Source organism: Pan troglodytes, chromosome 1, assembly GCF_028858775.2.
Source record: "Pan troglodytes isolate AG18354 chromosome 1, NHGRI_mPanTro3-v2.0_pri, whole genome shotgun sequence".
Classification (NCBI taxonomy): Eukaryota; Metazoa; Chordata; class Mammalia; order Primates; family Hominidae; genus Pan; species Pan troglodytes.
This window is the reverse complement of record NC_072398.2, coordinates 179,705,689-179,728,034: the sequence shown is the minus strand read 5'-3', so window position 1 is coordinate 179,728,034 and position 22,346 is coordinate 179,705,689. Positions and strand designations below refer to the sequence as shown.

General features: G+C 53.0%; 1 protein-coding gene across 17 annotated transcripts in view; it reads right to left on the bottom strand.

The window, feature by feature from the left end:
• The window catches only part of TTC39A (tetratricopeptide repeat domain 39A), a 57,820-nt gene that overhangs the window by 5,265 nt on the left and 30,209 nt on the right, over positions 1-22,346 (bottom strand). For 9 of the 17 annotated variants that reach the window (XM_063780495.1, XM_016963040.4, XM_016963033.3 and 6 more), the window contains 12 exons: positions 20,251-20,382; positions 19,558-19,634; positions 18,693-18,760; positions 16,699-16,868; positions 13,413-13,512; positions 12,517-12,582; positions 10,520-10,628; positions 9,941-10,008; positions 9,792-9,851; positions 9,008-9,169; positions 3,517-3,608; positions 1,829-1,949 (listed from right to left, as the gene is read on the bottom strand). In XM_063780495.1, the coding sequence (XP_063636565.1) occupies positions 1,829-1,949; positions 3,517-3,608; positions 9,008-9,169; positions 9,792-9,851; positions 9,941-10,008; positions 10,520-10,628; positions 12,517-12,582; positions 13,413-13,512; positions 16,699-16,868; positions 18,693-18,760; positions 19,558-19,634; positions 20,251-20,382 (1,225 nt within the window). Of the gene's footprint in view, positions 1-1,828; positions 1,950-3,516; positions 3,609-5,220; positions 5,461-9,007; positions 9,170-9,791; positions 9,852-9,940; positions 10,009-10,519; positions 10,629-12,516; positions 12,583-13,412; positions 13,513-16,698; positions 16,869-18,692; positions 18,761-19,557; positions 19,635-20,250; positions 20,383-22,346 lie in introns of those variants that run through there. The other 8 variants (XM_063780504.1, XM_016963053.3, XM_063780513.1 and 5 more) reach the window with 2 other exon arrangements.

Here is a 22,346-nt window from a genome sequence, read left to right as displayed (position 1 = left end):
GCAGGACACCATGCCCCACTAAATTTTGAATTTTTTGTAAAGATGGGGTTTCACCATGTTGGCCAGGCTGGTCTTGAACTCCTGGTCTCAAACGATCCACCTACCCTGGCCTCCCAAAGTTCTGGGATTACAGGCATGAACCACCACACCCTGCCAGCAAATGTTTCATTTTTTAAAAAAGGATTCTCCCCTTCCCCCGAAATAAATAAAAATTAAAAATGATTCTGTGGCCAAATAAGTTAGAGAAAAAACATATCTTTAAACTTCTTCTTAGATTAATATATAAAGACTCCAAGAAAGCCTATAGTATATAAACTGTGTTTAGGCCAGTCTTTCCCAAATGTATTTAATCACATAAATCATTTAATGCATAAACAGTATTTTGCAGATTACAGTTTGGGAAATTCTCCCCTAAGTTTTTGGTATAGTTGCTGCCCTTGCCCTTCCTACAATATCCTCCTGCTCCACTTGATAGTAATAGCTTTACTGTTCTTTTTTTGTTTTGTTTTGTTTTGTTTTTTTGAGATGGAGTTTCACTCTTGTTGCCCAGGCTGGAGTGCAATGGCACAATCTCAGCTCACTGCAACCTCCACCTTTCAGATTCAAGAGATTCTCCTGCCTCAGCCTCCCGAGTAACTGGGATTACAGGCATGCACCACCACGCCCGGCTAATTTTGTATTTTTAGTAGAGGTGGGGTTTCTCCATGTTGATCAGGCCAGTCTCGAACTCCTGACCTCAGGTGATCTGCCTGCCTTAGCCTCCCAAAGTGCTAGGATTACAGGCGTGAGCCACCATGCCCGGCCTATTGTATATTTTAAACCATAAAATATTTTAAAACTTTAGAAATATTCAGGTTGTAAGTGCTAAATCAAACTATATAAATATTGACCGTTTCAATTTATAAAGTGTTTAACACATTTTCCTCGTTGATGCTCATAACTGCTCTGTAAAATGGGAAAGGAATCTATTATTATACCCATTTTACATAAGGGGAAGAGGGAACCGACCTAAAGCTACTCAGTTAATGAACAGTACAGCCAGAACCAGAAAAAGGTCTCTCAAGCAGGCTTCCTTCTACTTTTCTGGCTCCCTTACTACTTGAATAACAAGGACTCTTAGCAAGCTGGAACTTTATCTGACGCCTACTCAAATCGTGCATAGAATTAGCATCACAACCATGGCTCAGAATATGGGCTGTGGGCCCAGACTGCTGAGTTCAAATTCTGACTCCAACTCACCAGCTGTGTGACCTGGGCAAGTTATTTGATCTTTCTACTGATCTATTAGGCCTTATTACCCCCATCTGTAAAATGGAGACACCAGCAGCGCCTACTCAGAGGGTTGATGTGAGTCTCAAATCAGGCAATAGGCAATGGGTATGGGCAGCCTTGAATATAGCAAGTGCTCGATAACGATGTTGGCTATTATGTGAGTTCAGAGTTGAATATAACATGAAAAGGTTGGCCGAATGAGGGGGACCGTGAAAACAATTATAATCATTGTGACAAGACTGGAACAGACAGGCTGGGATCACTGGCAGCCGGGTGATGCCGCTGCCTGGGCACATGGACATGGGGCTCTCTGTCCAGGAGGGTGTCCCTCTCTGCCTTTTATCTGCAGCCTGCCTGTCTCTCCACTCTCAGCCCCAATGGACCCTCTCTAAGGGGCAGGGGCTGGGCCAGACTCCCAGGTGAATTGTGAAACCCTCCCCAGGCCCCTGAGGCATGAAGGTCTTTCTCCTCATCCACTTCCCCCTGGCTGTGGCTCTCAGTGAATCCCCACAATCCTATACCCGGAGGGCAGCGCCAGTCCAGACCTCCTACCCACCAGAGCAGGCACTGGCAGCGAGATAGGGTTGGAGGAGAAGTAGCGCCGGGACTTCCGGATGGCAAACTTCTCTGTGGGTAGAGATTTCCCAGCAATCTTGAGCTTCAGGCCTGGCACAGCTCTGTGAAAGAGATGGGGAGGGTGGGAGAGGATGAAAAAGAGCAGGAGAGGGCAGAGGGTCCCCAGCCTACCCAGCTATGCTTGGCGCCCCTCTGGGCCTCAGTTTCCCCATCTGCACAATGACAGTGTTAGACTCTAAAGAGCCTTCTAGGTCTGAAATAGCCTGCGGCTATAATTTTAGAGACCCTGCCCCAAGACCTGGCCACTTCCTATGGCTGGGCAAGGGGTTCCTCCCCGCCAGCTGGCAGAGATGAGAGTGTGCCAAACACCCCTGGGCCGGCCCTGCCTCCTAGTTATCGCCTCCACTCCCAGGCTCCATTTCTGGGGAGGACCCAAGAGAAGTTTAACCCCAATTTCACAGGAGAGACCAACACTCAGAGAAAGGGTGGGACCTACCCAAGACCAAACAGCTCAAACCCTTAATTAACTCTTGCCTCGCGAGTTCTGGCCTTCTCAGCTGTTTCCAAGGGCAGAGCAAAATGCGGTATGCCGCCAGGCACGCCCCCACATCTGGGGCCTCACCCACCAGCTCCATCCCACCCTCCTCCTATTTCTGCCACAGTCACTGGGTGTGGCTGTGACCTCAGGCCTGAGCCATTTAGGCTCAGGAAACAGCTGGATGTGGGTGTGAGGTCCCCCCAAACTCTTCCTTTGCTCATTCACTGTAGAACCTCTGTTGGCCTTAATTTCCTCATCTCTAAAATGGAGGTAATGACACCTGCCCTCCTAGGCTTTCTGGAAGAGTCATCTGAGAGGGGGACATGGAGTCTGCTGTAGTAGCAGACACTCTGTAAGTGATAAATGCCCTATTATTGTGACAACAGTAGCCTAGGAGGCTCATATTATACCCATTTCTGGGTCTGCAAATTGGGCTCAACCTCATCAAGACTGGAGGAAGGCTCTAAGCTCCATCCTCCACCTGCCAAGGCTGAGCTCTGCTCTAAAGACACTTCATAGGAAGCAAACACGGTGGTACAGGTAAGAATGAAAACAGCCACCACTTAGTGGGCAGCTTCTAGGCTCCTAGTTCTATGCGCCAGGCTCTTAACATTTATTATCTAGTTGATTTGCAAAACAGTGCTGCGAGGTGGAGGTTGTTGTTCCCATTTTACAGATGCTGAAGTTGTCCAAGGTGACACAGCTAAGAACAAGCAGAGGCTGGGTTTACTCTTGTTTGTTTGATTCCGACTGTCAGCTCTCTACTGTGCTTCTCTGAGTGTCTCAGGTTAACTCAGCAGAGTGAAAGACCTTCCCTCCCTGGACCTTGGAGCCACATCTGTCCTACTGTCCACATGAAAGAGACTCGGAGGAAGACGATATTAGCAAAACCATTTCTGTGAAAGAAAGCCTCTGAAGAAAGTCAAAGGGCTCCAACCACCAGCAGCAACAGCATGGGGTGGTGATGGGAGGGGAGGACACGCAGGGGGGGCAGTCCTGGGGTGGGGGCAGGGAGCCACCCTACTCCTCCCTCCCCAGTGCCCACAGCTCAGGGTGGCCTGGCTGGTCTGTCCATAGCTGGCTACACGGTGGGAGCGGCCTACACAGTGGGAGCACGATGTGGGACCCACCTAAATAATTCCACTTCGTCGTCCCCGAACGGCTTGTGGTCCTCCTTCCCAAACATGCTGAGGTAGGCGGCCTTCATGTAAATGTAGGTGGCCTGTGCGAGACAGAGCAACAGCCAGGTGTGAGCAGCCCTCCTCCAGCCCCAGCCGGGCTGGAATCTGCAGACGGACCTCACGTGGCCCAGCACAGGAGCTCCCGTTGTCTCCAAGCGCCAGGGGAGAAATGAAGGTAAGAAGCTGAAGCAACTTGAAGACCTGAATCCAGGACAACCCATGTCAAAGCAGCCACCTTCTTCTCCACTTGAAGCAGTGGCAAGAAGAACCCATGCAACTAGTAATGGGCAGGACAGACTGCGGCAGAGACACAAGGACAGGGGCGCACTGGGGGCTTCCGGGAAGCAACAGCTTCACAGTGGGCCCCTGAAAGGCAATGGGGAAATTCCCTGAGGCCCCAGACAGGCCTTCCAGCCAGGAGGAAGAGGCTGAGCAAAGCCAGGAGGTGGCAGGATGTGTGTGGACTACCAATAGGAGGATGAAGCACGGACTGTAAAAAGAAGAGGCTTGAGCCAGAAACGTGAGCAGGGCCTGGGTCGGGTCAGCTCGGGCCACCCTGGTAGAACTAACTGCCTTGCTGTGTGTGCCAGGCACACCACATCCAGCACCTCGCTTGATCCCAAAGCCAATGCCAGAAAGGAGTCCGTACCCCACCTCTGCTTCCTGGGACCCCAGAGCTACTGGGGCAGAGCCGGGAGTCAACCCCAGCACCTTGCCCACTAAATGCACAGCCAGCCCTGACAGGGAAACCGTGGCCCTGCGGGAGACCCCCTACCCCACCCAGTCCTCCCTGCACGCCACGCCCCTTCCTCAGAAGTCCTGAGACAGGAGCCTGGCTCTGTGCTGCCCTCAAGTGGCCAAGCCCCGAACCACAGCTCCTGCCTCCTGGCTAAGAAAGGGTGGAAAGGAAAAGGCGCCGGACATCCGGGAGTCCTGCCTAGAGCAGGCAGAAAGCGGCCTCCACCTGGCAGCCCCACCCATGCCGGGGCCTCAGCCCGCCCTTCACAACATGAGGGAAAGCTGGTCTTCGTGGGCCACGGCGGGAAGAGTCTCCCTCCCTGAAATCTGTTCCCGGTCCCATCTTTTTTTTTTTGATGTGGTCTCGCTCTGTCGCCCAGGCTAAGGCTGGAGTGCTATGGCGCGATCTCGGCTCACTGCAACCTCCGCCTCCCGGGTTCAAGCGATTCTTGTTGCCTCAGCCTCCTGAATAGCTGGGACTGCAGGCATGCACCACCACGCCAGGCTAATTTTTGTATATTTTAGTAGAGACGGGGTTTCACCATGTTGGCCAGGCTGGTTTCAAACTCCTGACCTCAAGCTATCCGCCCGCCTCAGCCTCCCAAAGTGCTGGGATTACAGGCATGAGCCACTGCGCCTGGCCCCGGTCCCATCTTTAACCTCCCGGGTCGCCCTTGTCCTCTCCCTTTCCCCTGCCCCTGACGTGGAGGCACCAAGTCCCGGTGACTTTACCTCCCGTCTCACTCTAGGATCCTGCTGGCCTTGCCCTACGGCTCTCATTATCGGACTGCCACCATCTCCACACCGTCTCCCTGTTCCAGGCTACCCGGGATGTCTTTCTGCTGTCCTGGTACACATTGTCTCCTATCTCCCTGCTCCCACTCCTGTCCCCTGCAAGCCATTTCGCACACTGACCTTTTTAAGTCAGATCATGTCAGTTCCTTCTGGAAATCTGGTTATATTCCATCACACTCAGGAGACATCTCCTACAATTTCCTTGACACCTGCAGCACTCCAGCCACACGACGGCCTCAGGACTGTTCCCAGGACACATCAAACACACTCCTGCCCTGCTGTGCCCTGCCCAGCTCCCTCTGCCCTAACGGCCTGCCATGTGACTGCCACGTGCTGCTCCTGCGCTCCATTCTGGTGTCCTCTGAGACAGGCCTCCCCCGACCTCCCCTTACAAAGCCCCTCCCATCACTCCCGGCATCCAGCCTCGCTTGTTCTTCACTGCACTTACTGGAACCAGACATCGTGTTATATTGCCCATCTGTGTTTCTTGTCTCCCCACTAGGACGTGAGCCTTGAGGGGGGTCTTTTCCTGCTCATTCTTGTATTTCCTGCCTTAGAACAGGACCCAGCCAGTGGGGGTGGCCCAGCAACTGCTGGTGGGCTTTCTAAAGCACCTATCTAAGCCACAAGCCTGCCAAGGCTCCCCCACTGCTGGATAAAGCCCAAACAGCCACTCCTGTCCTCCAGGACCTGCCCTAACCTTTCTTCTTCTGGCTCATCTTCTGCCATTTCCTCCCCTACACTCCTTAAACTCTCCCCAGGCCTCTGCCTGTGCTGCTCCTCGGCCCGGGATGCCATTATCCCTTCTCCACCAGGCTCATCTCCAAGAGTCTTCCCTCCTGCCCACAGACAGCTCACCCTCACCGCACCACCAGGGTTAGGATGGGGGCTGTGACTTAGAGTTGTGGACGCCCCAGCTCTCCAGGGATGTACAGGGGCTATGCTGGGACAAAAGAGCAGCTGTCACCCCTGATGCAAGCCCCCTGCCCTTCTGCCACACAAACTCTTCACCCTGTGGCACACAGCCCTTCTGCAGCACCCTGGCTTCTGAGCCTTTGGTCCTGCCGCCCTCTTGGCTTGGGGTGTCCTCTCACTTCCTCCACTCTGCCTCCCTAAGTCCTTCCTCTCCAAGACCCACCTCAGAGGTCTCTCCTCAGAAGCCTTCCTGTCCTCTTTGGTTGCCTGGGCATGCCTTTAGCTCCTTGGGTTTCCCAAGCCCTGAGCACGCCACTGTCACCACCTTGTTTCTGGCCATCTCAGCCTCTAGGCTGCTAGCACTGGGGGAAACACAAAGGCCTCCACAGGGCTGACTGCAGGAGATAGGTCAGGGTGGTGAGAAAAATTACAGAAAGAAGCAAACCTTCTTGGAAGGCTGGGAGGTTTTGCAAAAGCTTCGGGAAAGGATTTGGCTGAAGGCAGCTGAATTCTCTCAGAGTAGATAACAAGAAGTAAGGGAATTGATCTAGATAAGTTGGTTTACTTAGGCCTCGGAACCTGGCCTTTAATCATCATGCGGAGGACTGCTCTCTCTGGGGGGACGACAATGTTAATTACCCACAAATGGAGTTTGCTTTAGGCTTTTGTCATTACATCTGTACTAAATAAATGCAAGCGTGGCAGGCTTATGGGGGCCGCTGCTGACTCTGGCAGGGGTCCCCTACCTGCTGACAGGCAAGCCTGTGTCTGCATACTCCGTTCATCCGTCTCTCAGCCAGGGTCTGCGGGTCAGACCCAGCAGCTGACCTCGGAGGATCCTGGCAGAGGGGGGCGCTGCCTGCACAGAGCGGGTGGTGCCTATGGCAATGGCCAGAGGCGCCCAGGCCCCAGGACTAGAAGTTGGTGGAGTCTGTGGTGGCCAAGTTCTGGAGATTAGAAATGGGTGGGGCCCCAGAACTCAGAGGGTTACAACCCCCATTTTTCACAGAAGTCCTCATGAGGAGAGTGTTGCAGAAAGAGAGGGACTGGCCACCCCAAAGCCACACAGCGGTCTGGGGACTGAGCCAGATTTCCTGACAGCTGGGAGGCTTGGCCCACCTTCTGTTCCTCTATATAGCAGCTGTGTGCCCCCACCAGGTCTCTCCTTCCCCATATGGTTAGCCACCCACCTCACTCTACAGGAAGGCTTCGAGAGTCACTTTCAGTTCAAAAAGGTTCCCTAAGGCCCAGAATCCCAGCACTTTAGGAGGCAGAGGTGGGAAGATTGCTTGGGCCCAGGAGTTCAAGACTAGCCTGACCAACATAGCAAGACCCTGTCTCTAAAAAAAGAAAAAAGGTTCCCTGAGGCTTTGTCCTTGTTGGGAGTAGGAGGTGATGAGGAGGGGGTGTGGGGGCCATGGGAGCTGGGCCTGAGGAAGCACCTTCAACAGCAGGGTGGGCTCAGGGCAAGCCCCGACTCCTCAGGAGGACTCTAGGAGCAAGAGAGAAGCAGAGGCCTCTGAGTCACACAGGACTGTCCTCAAATCCGGTGTCTGTCACCAACAGCCATGTGGGTGGGAAAGTCACAGTCCTCGCTTAGCATCAGTGGCCCTCATGTGCCCAATGGAGATAATAACTTCTCCTCACTGGGTGTGGTGTGGAGGACGTGACAGGTGCCAGACATGTTGAGAGCTCAGTAGAAGCCTGCTCCCTTCCCCAGCCCCACCTGCCCCAGACCCAGAGAATTCCCCTTCAGCTTGGTCCCCAGGCAGGGCTACGGAAAAGAGACCTCCATGCAGAGGAGGGGGAGGGACCAGATGCAGATGACAGGTCTCCTAACAGGTGCCAATGTGGGTCAGTTCTAACGGCTGCCTGGAGCTTTGCAGGGAAGGTATCTAAGGTCACAGCTAGGCTCATGGCAGAGGATTGATTAGCAATGTCTGCTATGGGCAGGGGATGAAGCCATGAAGACACATGTCCTGTGTATTTACAAAGAACAGATTAGACGTTTGCTGAGCTAGGTGGTTCTAAGACTCTTGGTTCCAATTTCTGCACTATCATTACTATGATGGTACAAGCTAACACTTATTTCAATACTTACCATGATAAATTTCATCTTTAGTAGGCGGGCATCTGTTTGGCTTTGTTTTGCCTGTATGGCATCTTGTTAATCCCTCCACTATTTCTGGGTGCATGATTTTCTTCTGTGGAACCACCCCTCTCCTACTCTCAGCCCATGAGGAATCTTCCCACCCCTCTGTTCCAGGCATTGGCAGGTGACAAGTCAGACCAGTGAGGCTCAAACTGTGGGACTCTGGTTGAAACCAAGGGGAGGATATGAGTAGAAGCAGCCCGTGGCCACCTTGCCTGTCACATGGAGAGAACCTTCCTGCAAAGATGCAGCAGAAACAAAGATGTCATAGGAGAGAGCACAGCCACAAATGGAAAGACCAAGCCAGACGACATCATTTGAATTCCTGGATCCAGCCCTACCTGAAGTCGGATGTGCCAAGAATGTTCAGTTATATGAGCCTTTCGTGTTTTGGACCTGCATAGTCCAATATAGTGGCCACAAGCCCTACATGGCTATTTAAATTTAACATTTAGTTAATTAAAATTAAATAAAACTGAAAACAATCAGTTTCCCAGTGGCACTAGGCACATTTCATGTGCTCATTGTGCACATGTGGCTGGTGACTACCATATTTGGGCAGTGCATAAGTAGAACATTTCTACCACAGAAACAGTTCTACTGGACAGAGGGAGCCATGATTCTGTCCTTTGTGACTAGAAATCTCTTTGTAACACATTGTGGTTCAGAAGTTTCTCTTGTGGTCTTTAGTTCCTTCCAAGCCTGAGTCCTATTAGAATTTAAGGTTATGTTTAGATTCCAGCTGAGACATCTGTGTTCAGTTAGGGATTTGGCCCGTGGTCTGGAGGCACACAGTCAGCCCTGGTCACCCAATGCCCCTAACACGTGGCATCAGCCCACCTTGGACCAGCAGTTCTCCTTGCTGAGCAGGTCGGCGTAGAAGTAGGACATCTTCCACTGGCCCTTGTAGGTGAAGCACCACATCAGCTCCCAGTAGCACATGTGGTGGAACTGCTTCCAGTGCTGCTGGGCCTCACAGCACTCCTCGAAACGCCGGATGGCCTGCAGGCACCTTCTGGTCAGCCTGACGGGTGCCCACCCAGCCCCAACCCCTCTGCATCCTCCGAACCTCCCAACACCACAGCAGACCGGGACTCCTCCAGGGCATAGTGGTCCAGCCCTGTGCGAGGCTCAGGTGGGGCCCCAGGAGCCAGGAGATCTGGCCTCCAGTCCTGGTTTTACCTCCTAAGTCTTACATGACGTTGGGCTCAAATACAGCCCCCGCCTAGGACTCTGGTTTTTAGTAACAAAATGAAAGAGCAGGAGAGAGCTATAATGGAGGGGAGGTACCAGACTCCAGCCTAATCGTCATGCCCTAAACAGATGGGCTTTCCTAACCTCTGCCTCCCTCAAGCACCTCCCTCCACCTCCCTCCACTGCAATGTTGCAGTCCTATATCTCCCAGTCAAAATCCCAGGCACCACAAATGCCTCCTCCTCCCTTGTCTTCCCAGGCTGCTCTGCCAGAAGGGCCTCTCCCACCCCTGCTCTCTGGTTGGTTCTCTCTTGGCCCCCCCCCACCCCCAGTCTATCCTGTCCCTGAGTATGTCACATGTGCCTGACTTCCTGCTGGTCTGGGAGACCCCAAGGGATCCCCAGCCCCGGCCCGGACCCCCATCACTCACTGCATCAATGTTGCCTTTAATGACTTCAATCCGCCCTGCAAAGAACAGGAAGATGGCACCCTGCAATGACACACATGTAAGTCCGTGTGGGTCCGTGGGGTCTGTGGGTGTTTGTGGGCTGGGGGTACCGGGCAGCACATGGGGCTCACCTTAGGGTACCGGTTCAGGTAGGGCTTCAAGAGCTTCTCGGCCTCCTCGATGTTGACGTTCCCAGTACCTGGAGGAGATGGTGGGGGAGACACAGAACATGTCACCACCCCTGGCTCCTGTGATCCTGCCAGCAACCCAGCAGGGGCTTCCCAGGGTCTCCCCCTCCCCCTCTGTGAAATCGAGATAATTCTCCCTGTCCCTAGGGTGACATGAGGATTAAATAAGGCAGGGCAGATATCGCCCCCAGCACTTCACAGGGCTCGATAACCAGGAGCCTGCATCCACCAAGGCTGTGCCCAGAACCATAAGGTGCTGTACACAGTGTCTTCACACCCTCCACAGGGTGGGCACAACCACCCCCATTTCACAGATGAGAAAACTGAGGCTGGAACCCAGTCACACTGTGAGGCAGTGGGCGTCAGCAGGCCAGTCCCCAGGACAGTGGATGTGGCTCTGTTTCTCGTTTCAGTACCCCTATCCCTAGCCACAGGGGCATGAGCAGGGTCTGTAGCCCCTCATTCTCCTTCCTCCTTGGAGACGACCAAACCCCAGGGCCCCAGGTCCCCCTGTACACCTACCGAGCACGAAGGTGAGGAAGGTGTGGTAGCACAGCAGGAGCATGACACAGAGCACAGAGCGGAAGCTGTGCCCTGACGCGCCCTCCTCCAGCTGCAGCAGCCCATAGTCCTGAGGGGATGGGAGGGTGGGTGAGGCTCCCAGAGAGGGCAGGGGCCTGGGAGGCAGCTGGACAGCTGTGTGGGCAGTGCTGCCGGCACAGGGGCGGAAGAGCACTGGAACCCTGGGGGCCAGGTCAGCTGTGTGGCCCTGAGCAAGTGGCTGCCCCTCAGTGCCCCAGCGCATTCCTGGGAGAAGGGGACACGGCTGCCAAGGCCAGGACAAAGGCTTGGCGGGTCTGAGGTGTCCCCCACCTTCTCCACAGCCCCTTCCCCAGTCTCCCTGTAGACACGGGCTTGGCCGCCCTGCGATGGGTATTGAGGGCCCAAGGTCTGGTTGGGAGCAGGAGAGACACGGAGGTGGATGATCCCAGCCATGGGCTCAGGGCATAGGTGGGGCCTGGGAAGGCTTCCTGGGGGAGAAGCCTCCAGAGCCTGGCTGGGGAGGGGCTGGGGGCAGACCCCCCACCTTGTTTCCCTGCCTGCAGTCTCTGCCCCTCTGTCTGTCCTCCAGAGCATTCTTGTTCTTTCTAAAACACAAATCTGACCTGCCTCACTCCTGCCTCAAACCCTCCATGGCTCCCCTGCCTTCGAGATAAAGAGGAAGCCCAGGCTGGCACAGTAGGTCCCGCAACCCTCCTGGCCAGGCCACACTGCCTCACCTCTGGGTCCTCCCTTCATCCTGAAATCCTACTCATGACCCATGCGCTTTCTTAAGGAAACAAAACTGAAAGAGACCTTCACAGCCTCTAGCCAATGTTTTCCAAAGCTCGGGCAGCAGATAGCAGCTAAGATTTCAGGGGTCCATGGGCAGATGCCAGGAAACACTGAGTCACGGTGAGGGTTTTCCCTTCTGTTATCTTTCTATCCTTTGGTGGTGCCCAGGAGAAATCCCCAGTCCTTTGCTCGTGGGGTTTGAACTCTCTCACCCTAAGCCCGCTTTCTCAGAAAGAGGAAGCCTGGCTGAGCCTGGGCTACACAGTCTAGCTGGGCTTTCCAAAAGATGGCTGGGCCCTCGTGGTATTTATTTTTATGATTATGTTCTTATCATGCCAAATAATATGGAGGTTTGTGTAGAGATGTTTCCTTTAAATCAATTTCAGTAAAAGTCATGAGTCACTTTTGAGAAAAGTAATATATAAATTATAATAGAGAGGTCCGTGGGTGTGGCAAATATCAGTAAGGGCCAGTGCACGTTTGAGAAACACTTATCTGGTCCATTAACAAGGCCCTTATTTTACTAAAAAGAGGCTCAAAGAAGAGAGGGACTTGCTCAGAGTCACAGAGAAAAGGGGATGAGGCTGGACTGACCCAGAGCTCCTAACTTCCAGGCCAGTGCTCCTTCTACCACACTAGGCCTCCTCCACCAGAAAGCCCTCCCTGATCTGCTGCCTTCAACCTGGGGTTGGTACTCAGGTTCTTGCCCTCAGTAAAGTCTTTGGGTGCTTGAGTTCTCTGGTTCCTCCTCAAGGTCTGATGCCCAGTAGGGCTTCCCTCAGGCATCTGCTGGATGAAGTGGTAGCACCAGAAAATGGTCCTTGGGGGAAGGACTTACTCAAAGTCTTAAAGTGAGGCAGTATCTAGGGAGAGAGGGATCAGCCCCTGACACCTGTGAGGCTCAGAGAATGTGTGATCTTGGGCCACTGATGGAGCTGCCCTTCACACCCACCCCCACCCAGAGCCTCTGCACCCTGGGAGGGCCAGGCAGGGATCACTAGCCCCATTTGTCCAGAGAGAAGACTGAGGCCCAGGGAGGTCTGGGCATTGTCCAGGGCCATACAATGAGAGGGGCTGAGCCAGGATGGGCACCTAGGCCCTGCAGCCTGTCAGCCCCACCCTGTGCAGCCCAGCCCCAGTTCTGGGGCTGAGCAGGTCAGGGGTGCTAGGAGGCAGGTGGTTACCTTGTTTCCTGAAAACCCCACAAACTCCAACAGCCTCAGGATCCTAGTAGGAAGCATGGACAGTGTCTGCAAGAAAGGAGGCAATCAAGCCTGTGAAGGTACCCAGAGTGGGCAGGGGCCACCCCCACTGTCCCAAGTCTAGCTCTTTAACAGGCTTTACCTGGAGGTGAGAGGGCCACCCCTCTAACTTTGAAAGCCTCTAGCCAATGTTTTCCAAAGCTCAGGCAGTAGATGGCAGCTAAGATTTCAGGGGTCCATGGGCAGGTGCCAGGAAGCCTAGCCAGGAAACCCCTGGCCACCTAGGTTCCTGAGGCTAAATCTTCCCTGGGAAGCTCCTCCTCCCTTGATCAGGCAGTTTTCCCAGCCTTCCTGCTCCCTCTGCCTGGAAGCCCCTCCCCAGCTGGGAAACTCCTAGGGATCCTTCAGGAGCCAGCACAGATGCTCACCCCCTCCCGTAGGAAACCTTCCCCCACTCCATGCAGGAAGAAGACTTAGTTCTCTGTCCCCTCTGAGTCATCAGCTGGTTTCAGGACTGTCTCCTTCCCTGACACTGGTAAATGTTTAACCAGCAGCTCTCCAGGGCAGAGAAAGCCCTGATTTATTATGTGTGCCAAGGTCGAGTGCTGTGAAGGCTCCACCATGGTGAATTTCAAGCTACTGGCCTGACTTGGGAAGAAATGCACCGATGGACTCTGGAGCTGGCTCCAGCGCCCACACCACCCCCACCCCAGCTGTGAGCCCCTGAAGGCTGGCCACATGTCTGGTCACCTCTGGATCCTGGTGCCCAGCACACAGCCAGGTGCAGGGGCACTTGGCAGTGACCACACATGAGTCAGGGACAGAAGGGGAGACTGAGCTCAAGCCAGGTGCTGTGGAAATGAAGGAGGAGCACTCACCAGGTTGAAGGCCCCTACACCAAGCTTCACTCCTCCTTCAAAGTGCGGGTGGTTCTCACCCTTGCAGTATTGTGAGGACTGAACAAGGCTGTCCAGCTCCCTGCAGAGAGATGCCAAGTCCTGTTTCAGCCACTGCTGGGGGTGGGGGGTAGGGGCTGGGACCCCTTCCAGCTGGGCCTCAGGTAAACTCCCTGGTGGTGGATTCCTACAGTTCTGGTAATCCTGAGAGCTGGTATTTGAGGAATTTCGAACCCCATCTCCCACCATGATAACACACTCCTCACCCCCTGAATTTCAGCCGTATGGGCCCTGGCACACTCAGCCATGGGCAGCTTCTGGACATTTGTTCATATTCCACATCCTATCTAAAAGAGGTTTTCTCAGCCTCCGCGCTACTGACATTTTGGGCTGGATAATTCTTTGTTGGTGGGGGTGGCAGGGGAGCTGTTCTGTGCATTGTAGGATGTTTAGCAGCATCCATGGCCCCTGAGCACCAGATGCCAGTAGCATCGTCTCCCTAGCTGGACATCCAGAATGTCTCCAGACACTGCCAAAAGTCTCACAGGGGGAAGTCACCCCTAGCTGAAAACCACTGGGCTAACCAAAACATCTCCTCCTTCAGGAAGTCTTCCTGGAGTCTCCTGGTTGGAATTCAACTCTATTTCTCCTGGTTACCAACTGCACAGAGCCCCTAGCCCAGCCACCTGGGGCAGGACAGAGGCTTTTAATGATGTGTCTGCCTCCTTCCTGGGCTGACAGCATTTTGAAGGCTTTCAATTAGCAAGCTTGAAGCTTCTCTGTGCCAGGCACTGGAAGACAGCAGGGACCAAAACCACCAAGCCATTGCCCCCACAGCATTCTCACTTTAAGGGACAGACCCCCCCCCCCGCCCCCTGATTGAGTCACTATGAGGGTGATGACAGGCTCCAAGGAGAAGAATCCCTGGGCCTGACGTAGTCTGGGGATAGGAAAGGCTTCCCTGAGGAGGTGACATTTGATCTGAAATCTGGTACAGAAAGCCCAGTGCAGAAAGTGTTTCTAACAGAGAGAACAGCACGTCCAAAGGCCCTGAGGTCGGAACCAGCTTGGCATATTTGAAGAACTGGGGGAAGGCCCAATGACCTAAGGCAGAGTGAAGTGGGAGATGTGACAAGAAGGGCCGGGGTGACCTCCCAGGAAGAACTTGGCAATAACCCAGGACTTCTTTTAAGAGCAAGAGGAGCCTTGGGAGTTGGCAAGGGGTGGCCTGACAGGGTGTGTGCTTTGGTGACCTCGTTCTGGCAGCTGGTAGGGAGGCTGACGGGGCCAGAGCACTTGTCTGGTTTTTCTAGAAAAATTCTAGCATAGGCCTCCAAGGTAACATGATGTCCACATGCTATATGGTACATTACACCCTAGCAATACCTTGTAACAAGCTCACAATATCCCTGCAGGGAAGCAGCCACATTAAATGGGGAGATAAAGATGATAAATAGGCCAGGCGTGGTGGCTCACGCCTGTAATCCCAGCACTTTGAGAGGCCGAGGCAGGCAGATCACCTGAGGTCAGGAGTTCGAGACCAGCCTGGCCAATGTGGTGAAATTGGCCATCTCTACTAAAAATACAAAAAATTAGCCAGGTGGTGTGGCATATGTCTGTGGTCCCAGCCACTCGGGAGGCTGAGGCAGAAGAATCGCTTGAATCTGGGAGGCAGAGGTTGCAATGAGCTGAGACTATGCCACTGCACTCCAGCCTGGGCGACAGAGCAAGACTCTGTCTCAAAAAAAAAAAAAAAAAAAAAAAAGACTTTTTTAGTTTTCCTCTTTTTTTCATTTTGTTTTTACTGTGATAAATATACATATCATGAAATTTAACATCTTAACCAATTTTAAGTGTACAATTCAGTGGTATTAACTACATTTACATTATTATGCAACTATCCCCAATATCCATCGCCATGAATTCTTTTCCTCCTGTAAAAGTAAAACTTTATTCTCTGTCTTTTGGTCTACAGCTTCATATCTATCCTTAGCCCCCTTTGCCATGTTATTCCTCTATCTCTCCTGCCTGATGGAAAAAGCATGAAGTAAATTATCTGCCTTCTCTGTGGTGCATGTGGACTACTGAGCAGGTGTAGTAAGATTGCTGTCACTGTAAATTTATCATCACCAGCTTCAGCTGGGCTTCTCCGTACTGCCAGTCACTCTTGTGCTGTTTCCATAGTGATTTCTCCATAATCCTCTTCATATTTCAAACCTTATCTACTCTCTATAAACCTCTTGCCGCCACCCCCTTTTTTTTTTTTTGAGATGACATCTCGCTGTGTCACCCAGGCTGGAGTGCAGTGGCACGATATCAGCTCACTGCAACCTCCGCCTCCCTGGTTCAAGCGATTCTCCTGCCTGAGCCTCCCAAGTAGCTGGGATTACAGGTGCCTGCCACCACGCCCCGCTAATTTTTGTATTTTTAGTAGAGACAGGGTTTCACCAGGTTGGTCAGGCTGGTCTCGAACTCCTGGCCTCAGGTGATCCACCTGCCTCGGCCTCCCAAAGTGCTGCTGGGATTACAGGCTTGAGCCACAGTGCCCAGCCTCAAATCAACTTTTAATGGAAATAAGTTTTAATGCAAAACTTGGTGAGTGGGGGACTGGATTTTCAGAGCTTTTGTTGCTGTGGGAACCATACATAAGGGATTATGGAGCCATGTTGGGTAAAAAATGTTCCAAACGGAATCTTCATTCATAAACACGGCCTGTGCCTGGGCCATTTTGAATGTCAAGGATCCAGAGATAGCATGGAAATGATTTTGGCCTGCAGAGAGCACGTGCATGCACGTGTGTGTGTGTGTGTGTGTGCGTGCATGTGTGCGTGTGCATGTGTGTGTATGTATACCTTTCCTGTATACTAGAGGGGTTAAAGAGGGCTTCATGGGGAAAGTGGCATTTGGACTGGGCCTTAACAGATGTGTAGGAGTTCTGCTGCTGTTCCCAAAAGCTGTTCCTGTGGCTGTCTCCCTGCCCCCACCAGAACACCCTGTGCAGAATCTGTGTCTTATTTTCCCCAGCAGGGGTCAGGCATGGAGTAGGCACTCAAGGGACCAAAGGGAAGAGACACAGCCAGAAAGCCAGAGGAATATGATTCCAGGAGACCAAGGTCCTGAGGGCATGGAAATCAGCCGGCAACAGCAGTCTACTAGGTTCTGGCCTCGGTTAGTACTCTTCTTCTCCCACAAAGCCGCCTGAGGGGGACAGCCTAGCAGATGCTGTGGCCCAGGGTCTCCCCACAAGCAGATGGCCAGCCCCACTCACTTGTAGGTCTGGTAGCTGTTTCGAACTTTGATGCCGCCTTTGATGAAGCTCACCATGTTCTCGTCCTGCAGGAGGAAAAGATGCTGACGGCCTGGCCCAGGTGGGCAGCTGTAGGCGTGAGAGGGATCATGCAAGGCTCTGGGCCTGACTGCCCCTCCGTGTGAGGAACCCTGGGGGGATGAGGTCGGAGGTCAGCCAAACCAGGCCTCCCTGCTCTTTGGCCCAACAAAACCTCTAAAATGCCCAGGGTTGGACCAGCCTCCCAGGTACACATACTCTGTGCTTGGAGAGAGGCCTGGAGGGGCCACGCCCAGTGATTAACAGTATCTCCCTCTAGGTGGAGAGACTGCGAGAAAGGAGGGGGGATGCTTGTTTTTGGATTATTTGTGGTTTTTACAACAAGCAGGTATTTATCACATTTATAAATGTAAATCTCTGTTGCCTACAGCCAGCCAGCAGCTCTATTCACTGTGTACAACAATGGAAACGGATGGACAAGGGTTGTGGAAGTTCATGATAGCCAAGAAACAGAAACAGCCCAAATGGCCACCAGCAGAAGGACAGATAAACAAACTGCGGTGTGTTCATGCAAGGGAATAACACACAGGCCGGGTGAAGAAAGCAAGCAACATAGTCACATAAGGCTGGGTGAAGAAAGCAAGACCCACACCACTTAGGAAGCTCAAAACCAACGGAAATATCACAATATGCTGTTCAGACATGAGTACAAAGCTGAGAAAGCTATTTAAAAAAAAATAGAGTAGGGCCAAGGTGGGCGCATCACTTGAGGTCAGGAGTTTGAGACCAGCCTGGCCAACGTGGTAAAACCCCCATCTCTACTAAAAATACAAAAATACAAAAATTAGCTGGAGGCTGAGGCAGGAAAATCGCTTGAACCCAGGAGGCGGAGGTTGCAGTGAGCCAAGATCACACCATTGCACTCCGGCCTGGGCGACAGAGCAAGACTCCGTCTCAACAACAACAACAACAAAAAAGGGTAGGGGACAATAAACATAATACTCTAGGTAGTGATTCCCCTGTTGGGTGCATGGACAGGGTGAGGAGGAGCCCCAGGGTGAGGAGAGTTATTGCCAGTGTTCTGTCCTCCAGTCAGGTGTGGTGTTGGTGGGTGTTCATTATTTGTAAAAATGTAATAAATAAAACAAAATTTCATTTATGGTGCAATCATTACAGTGAATCCTAAAGCAAGGACTAGGATTAATCCAATTCTCATCTCTCCAGGTCAAAAAGATAGAAAAAAAGCTGTGAAATTAACCAGCACCCCAACACTAAAATGCATATGTCCCTCTCCTGCTAAATACACATATATAATGATGATAATATGTTCTCATTATAACCCAGGCTTTCAGGCAAAAGCATGCAGTGATCGTTCTCATCATTCCCACCGTGTGGTGAGGAGACCTGGGCTCCAACTTCATCAGACCTAGGTTCAAATCCCTGCTCATCATTTTCTAATCATGTGACCTTGGGAAAGTGACCCCTCTCCTCTAAGTCTCCCCTTCACAGGCCTCTGAGGTGAAGATTAAATAACAAATGTAAATGTTAGCAAAAACAAACTGTAATGTGTGTAAGGTATGTAAAAACTACATACCTATACCGTGTGCAAAAAGTCTGGTACATCATAGGTGCTACAATGCTTGTTGAACGAATCAAATGGAAAGCAGGCTTTGAGACAATGCCTATCACCCCCATATGACCCTTAACAGGAAATGCAGCAGTCGCACAGTGGAAACAGCATCCCGGTAATGGTGGGAGCGTGTGTGCTCAGGATGTGAGGAGGTGATGCCCATCACTTCCCTTTGAGCCCCGCCAGGGGCAGGAGTGTGAAGGATGGGTCACGATTGCTGCAGGGGATGGGTCGTGGTTGCTATGGGGGATGGGTCACAGTTGCTCTAGGGGATGATGGGTCATGGTTGGACGTGGAAACTGATCTTCTGAAATCCCAGCCTTTTTGTACAAGTGGGGGTCCCTACCTGCAGGAAGGTCAGGGCTGCTCGCTGCAGCAGGCACTCTGCATAGCAGACCTCAGCGTGGATTTCCTCTGTGGGGAGAAAACCAAAGCCCCGTGGCCTCCTGGGACTCTAGTCAGGAGGCCTGGGACAAATCCTCACACCCCAACTTCCCCCAAAGCAAAGGGAACCTATGTCAGCACCTCTCCTGTCCCCTACCTCGTCACCCAGTGCTTCAGAGCATTCGTTACTGTCCCTAGAAGCTAGCTCATACCCTCCTCCAAGCACCACTGTAGGTGCTGTGTACCCAGCAACATCAGATGCACTGTGGGGCGTTAGAACCTTCCAGGGCTCTTGAGGAGGGTAAGGCCACTTTCCCCTATGCTGCAGAGCCCCTCACTGCTTGCGGTCAGCCACTGCTGCCTCCAGGACAGCTGCGTGTGGTCACGGCACAAAGACCTAGATGGACCATGACACCCCAGACCACTTCTTCTCATGTTGTCCCAGTGACTCGGCTGCTGAAACCATATTCCCCTCTGGGGCCCATACGATCACTAGGATAATTAAATCAGTAAACTTAACTGCACATACAACTCTAAACACCCGTTGGCCTGAGGAGCAGAGCCCTGGCCTTGTGACAGCTTTCCCTTTCCTTGACTTGCAGGTTCTCAGCCAGTAGTGCTATCGCATAAGTGGGTCTCACCTGCCCCCCACACCCTCACTAGAGAGCCATGCCTCAAAAGGCCCCAGCTCTGACCCATGTGTGTCCTGGCATGGACACCAGGGCCTGGCCCCCTAGGCGATGAGAGGGAAGAAAACTGCCCCTTCCTGGGCCTGGAGCTGGCCGCCTGGGCTTAGCATGGTTGAAAGGATGTCCTGGATGCCACACCTTCAGTGAATTGGCCCAGCGTGGGGCGGTTCACCAGGCTGCTGAAGGAATCTGTTACAGAAGACTTCCTCCGGTGCCTGAAGAGGAAAAAGAGGGGCCTCAGGTGAGGATTAGAGAGAGGCCACACTTGTCTCTGCCCCTCTCTGCTACACCCTAGAACATTCCTAAAGAGACAGAGCTAACAAGAAAGAACACAGGCTTAGGGGTCAAACAGAAGAGGTTTGATAGTCTGGCAAAAACGTCACTTAACTTCTCTGAGGCTCAGTGCCTTCACTGGTCAAATGGGGACAGTTACCACCTGATCAGTCCTGGGGCTGAGGCTATACAGCAGCTCCTGGCCAATCCGCCTCCTGGCCAGGTGATGCTGCTCCTGGCAGCTCCCAACCTGTCCGACGTTTCGGCTCCTCTCCTTAATGTCTCTTCGTGTCCAGCCTGGCCTACCCTCCTGCCCACCCAGGTCTTGCTGCCTCCTCCTCTACTCTGTCACCCTGGTCCCTAAAAGCTGCCCAGTGACTGGCTCAGACAACATAGCTCCTGAGGCAGGGCCAACAGGGACAGCTCTTAGCACATGCAGACACAACCTCTTAGCCAAAAGCAGCAGTGCGAATAGTGGCATGTTAGGCCCTGGAATGGGCCAGGGTGACAGGAGGGTGGGCCTCCCAACCTCTGATCCCTGTCCCCAATGCCCCCAACCTCTGACACAGCATCTGTGCCTCCTTCATCATGTTGCCGGCGAGCAGGATGTCCTGAGGGTCAAAGGTCATCATGGCCTGCATCTCCAGGATGGTGGCATACGTCAGTGAGTGGTACATGCTTTCCTTGGTTCTGCCAAAGAGAAGAGACGTTGAGAGCACCACTTTATAGAGCCCCAGAGGCAGCTGGTCCTGGGCAGCTCATCTCCACCCTCCTCCATTCTGCAGTGAGGTGAGGGGACCAGAGGTCCAGGCACGGGGAGGGCCTTGGCCAGGTCTAATCTGCTCACTGCTACTCAAAAGACCTCGGATTCTGTTTCCAGCTTGCCTTCTTCCTGCTGAGTGGCCCTAAGTGATCTACCAGATTTGAGCCTCAGTTCCTCATCAGCTCGGTAGGGGTGGCAGCAGCATAGCTGCCATGAGCACTGAGAAAGGGTTTAGTGCATGTCGGCCAGAGGCTGCCCTTCCCTGCACCCAGTGCCACCCTCTTGCCTTCTGCCCCCACCTCCTGCAGGCTGAGCCCAAGTCTTGTCTGTGAGATCCTGTTTAGCCCAAACCCCACCCCTGGGCCGCCCTCAACCTCACTTCCCTGGACCTCCTCACTAGTCACCTGCTGCCTCTTCCCACTCCCTCCCCTCATCTGATCATGGTGCCCAGTGGTTACACCTTCCCATGGCTCCCACATCCTAGGAGATCCTGCCGGGGCTAAAGCTCCATGAGACGCCAGCTCTGCCCACCTCTCCAGCCCTCTTGATGTTTCTGCTCCTCACCCACCCCCATCTGGTCACATTCAAGATTGCACCCCCAGCCACACTGAACCACACAGACCTTCCATGAGAAAATCCCACATTTCCCTCCTCTGGGCCTTTGCCCAGGCTGTTCCCTCGGATTGCAATGCCCTTCTTCGGCCAGGTGTGGTGGCACATGCCTGTAATCCCAGCACTCTGGGAGGGCAAGGCTGGAGGATTGTTTGAGCCCAGGAGTTTGAGACCAGCCTGAGAAACATAGTGAGACACTGTCTCTAAAAAGTAATAATAATTTTTTTAAAAAAGAAAGAAATGCTCTTCCTCTACATCTCCTGACATATCTGTCAAGGCCTCAAATGCCTCCCAGACCACTGGGAATCCAGGCCTCCTCCTCAGGGACTCCATCTGTAACTGAGGCACGGGCCACGCTGAACTGACATCAGCATAGGCTCAGCTCTCCCCATACTGTGGGCACCTTGAGGACAGAGCTTGTGTGTGACTCATCTCTGTCCTCAGCACCAATGTCAGGGCTGAGCCAAGGTGGCCTCAGGAGCCTCTGGGCTCCCTGCTCCTTCACCGCCCCAGGCTCCTCAACTGAAGGGTGTGTTGGGGGCAGGGGGTGGCATTTAGTCCATCACATGGAGAAGGCAACAGGCAGGGAGGGACGGGAACAATGCCAGGTCCTCTCTGTATGTGGAGGGAGTCACTTAACATGTCTGGGCCTAGATTTCTGCTTCTGCAAAATGGGGACGATAATGCCAGCCTGCCCGGGTCCCTGCGAGACTGTGGGACTGACTGAGAGCGCCTTTACTCCCTTCCCCAGGTCTCCTTGTGAATTATTTATGAATCTCCTCAGTGCCAGGTTTATGCTGGGAACTTCAGAGGAAAGAGAGATGACTAAGGTTTACAGGCTGTTTGGTTGTGAAATCATGTGACTTTACCCCTTTTCCTGCTTTTCCTGTTCATAAAACACTCATAAATTAAGTTACTTCTGGGTGACACTCCTGTGATCCTTGAGGGTCAAAGGAAGGAAACCAAGGCTGCTCCACCACTCGCCAGCCAGGGGCACTCTCTGGATGCTCCCAGGCCTTTGCTAGGACTGCTTAATCTGCAGGCAGTGGCTTGTAGAGAGGAGCAGGCTGCCCAGAGTGGGGGCCAGAACCAGGTTTCAGAGTCCCTCAGACACAGGTTGGAGTCAGCTTTGCCAGCTACCAGCTGTGTGACCTGGCATGTCTCATGTCTCATAGCCTCTCTGAGCCTCAAGTTTTTCCCTGCAGAAGGAAAACCTTAACTCTTCTCCCCAATGGGTTTTTGCATGGCTTAAATAGAATACCCAGGCCAGGGGCCATTG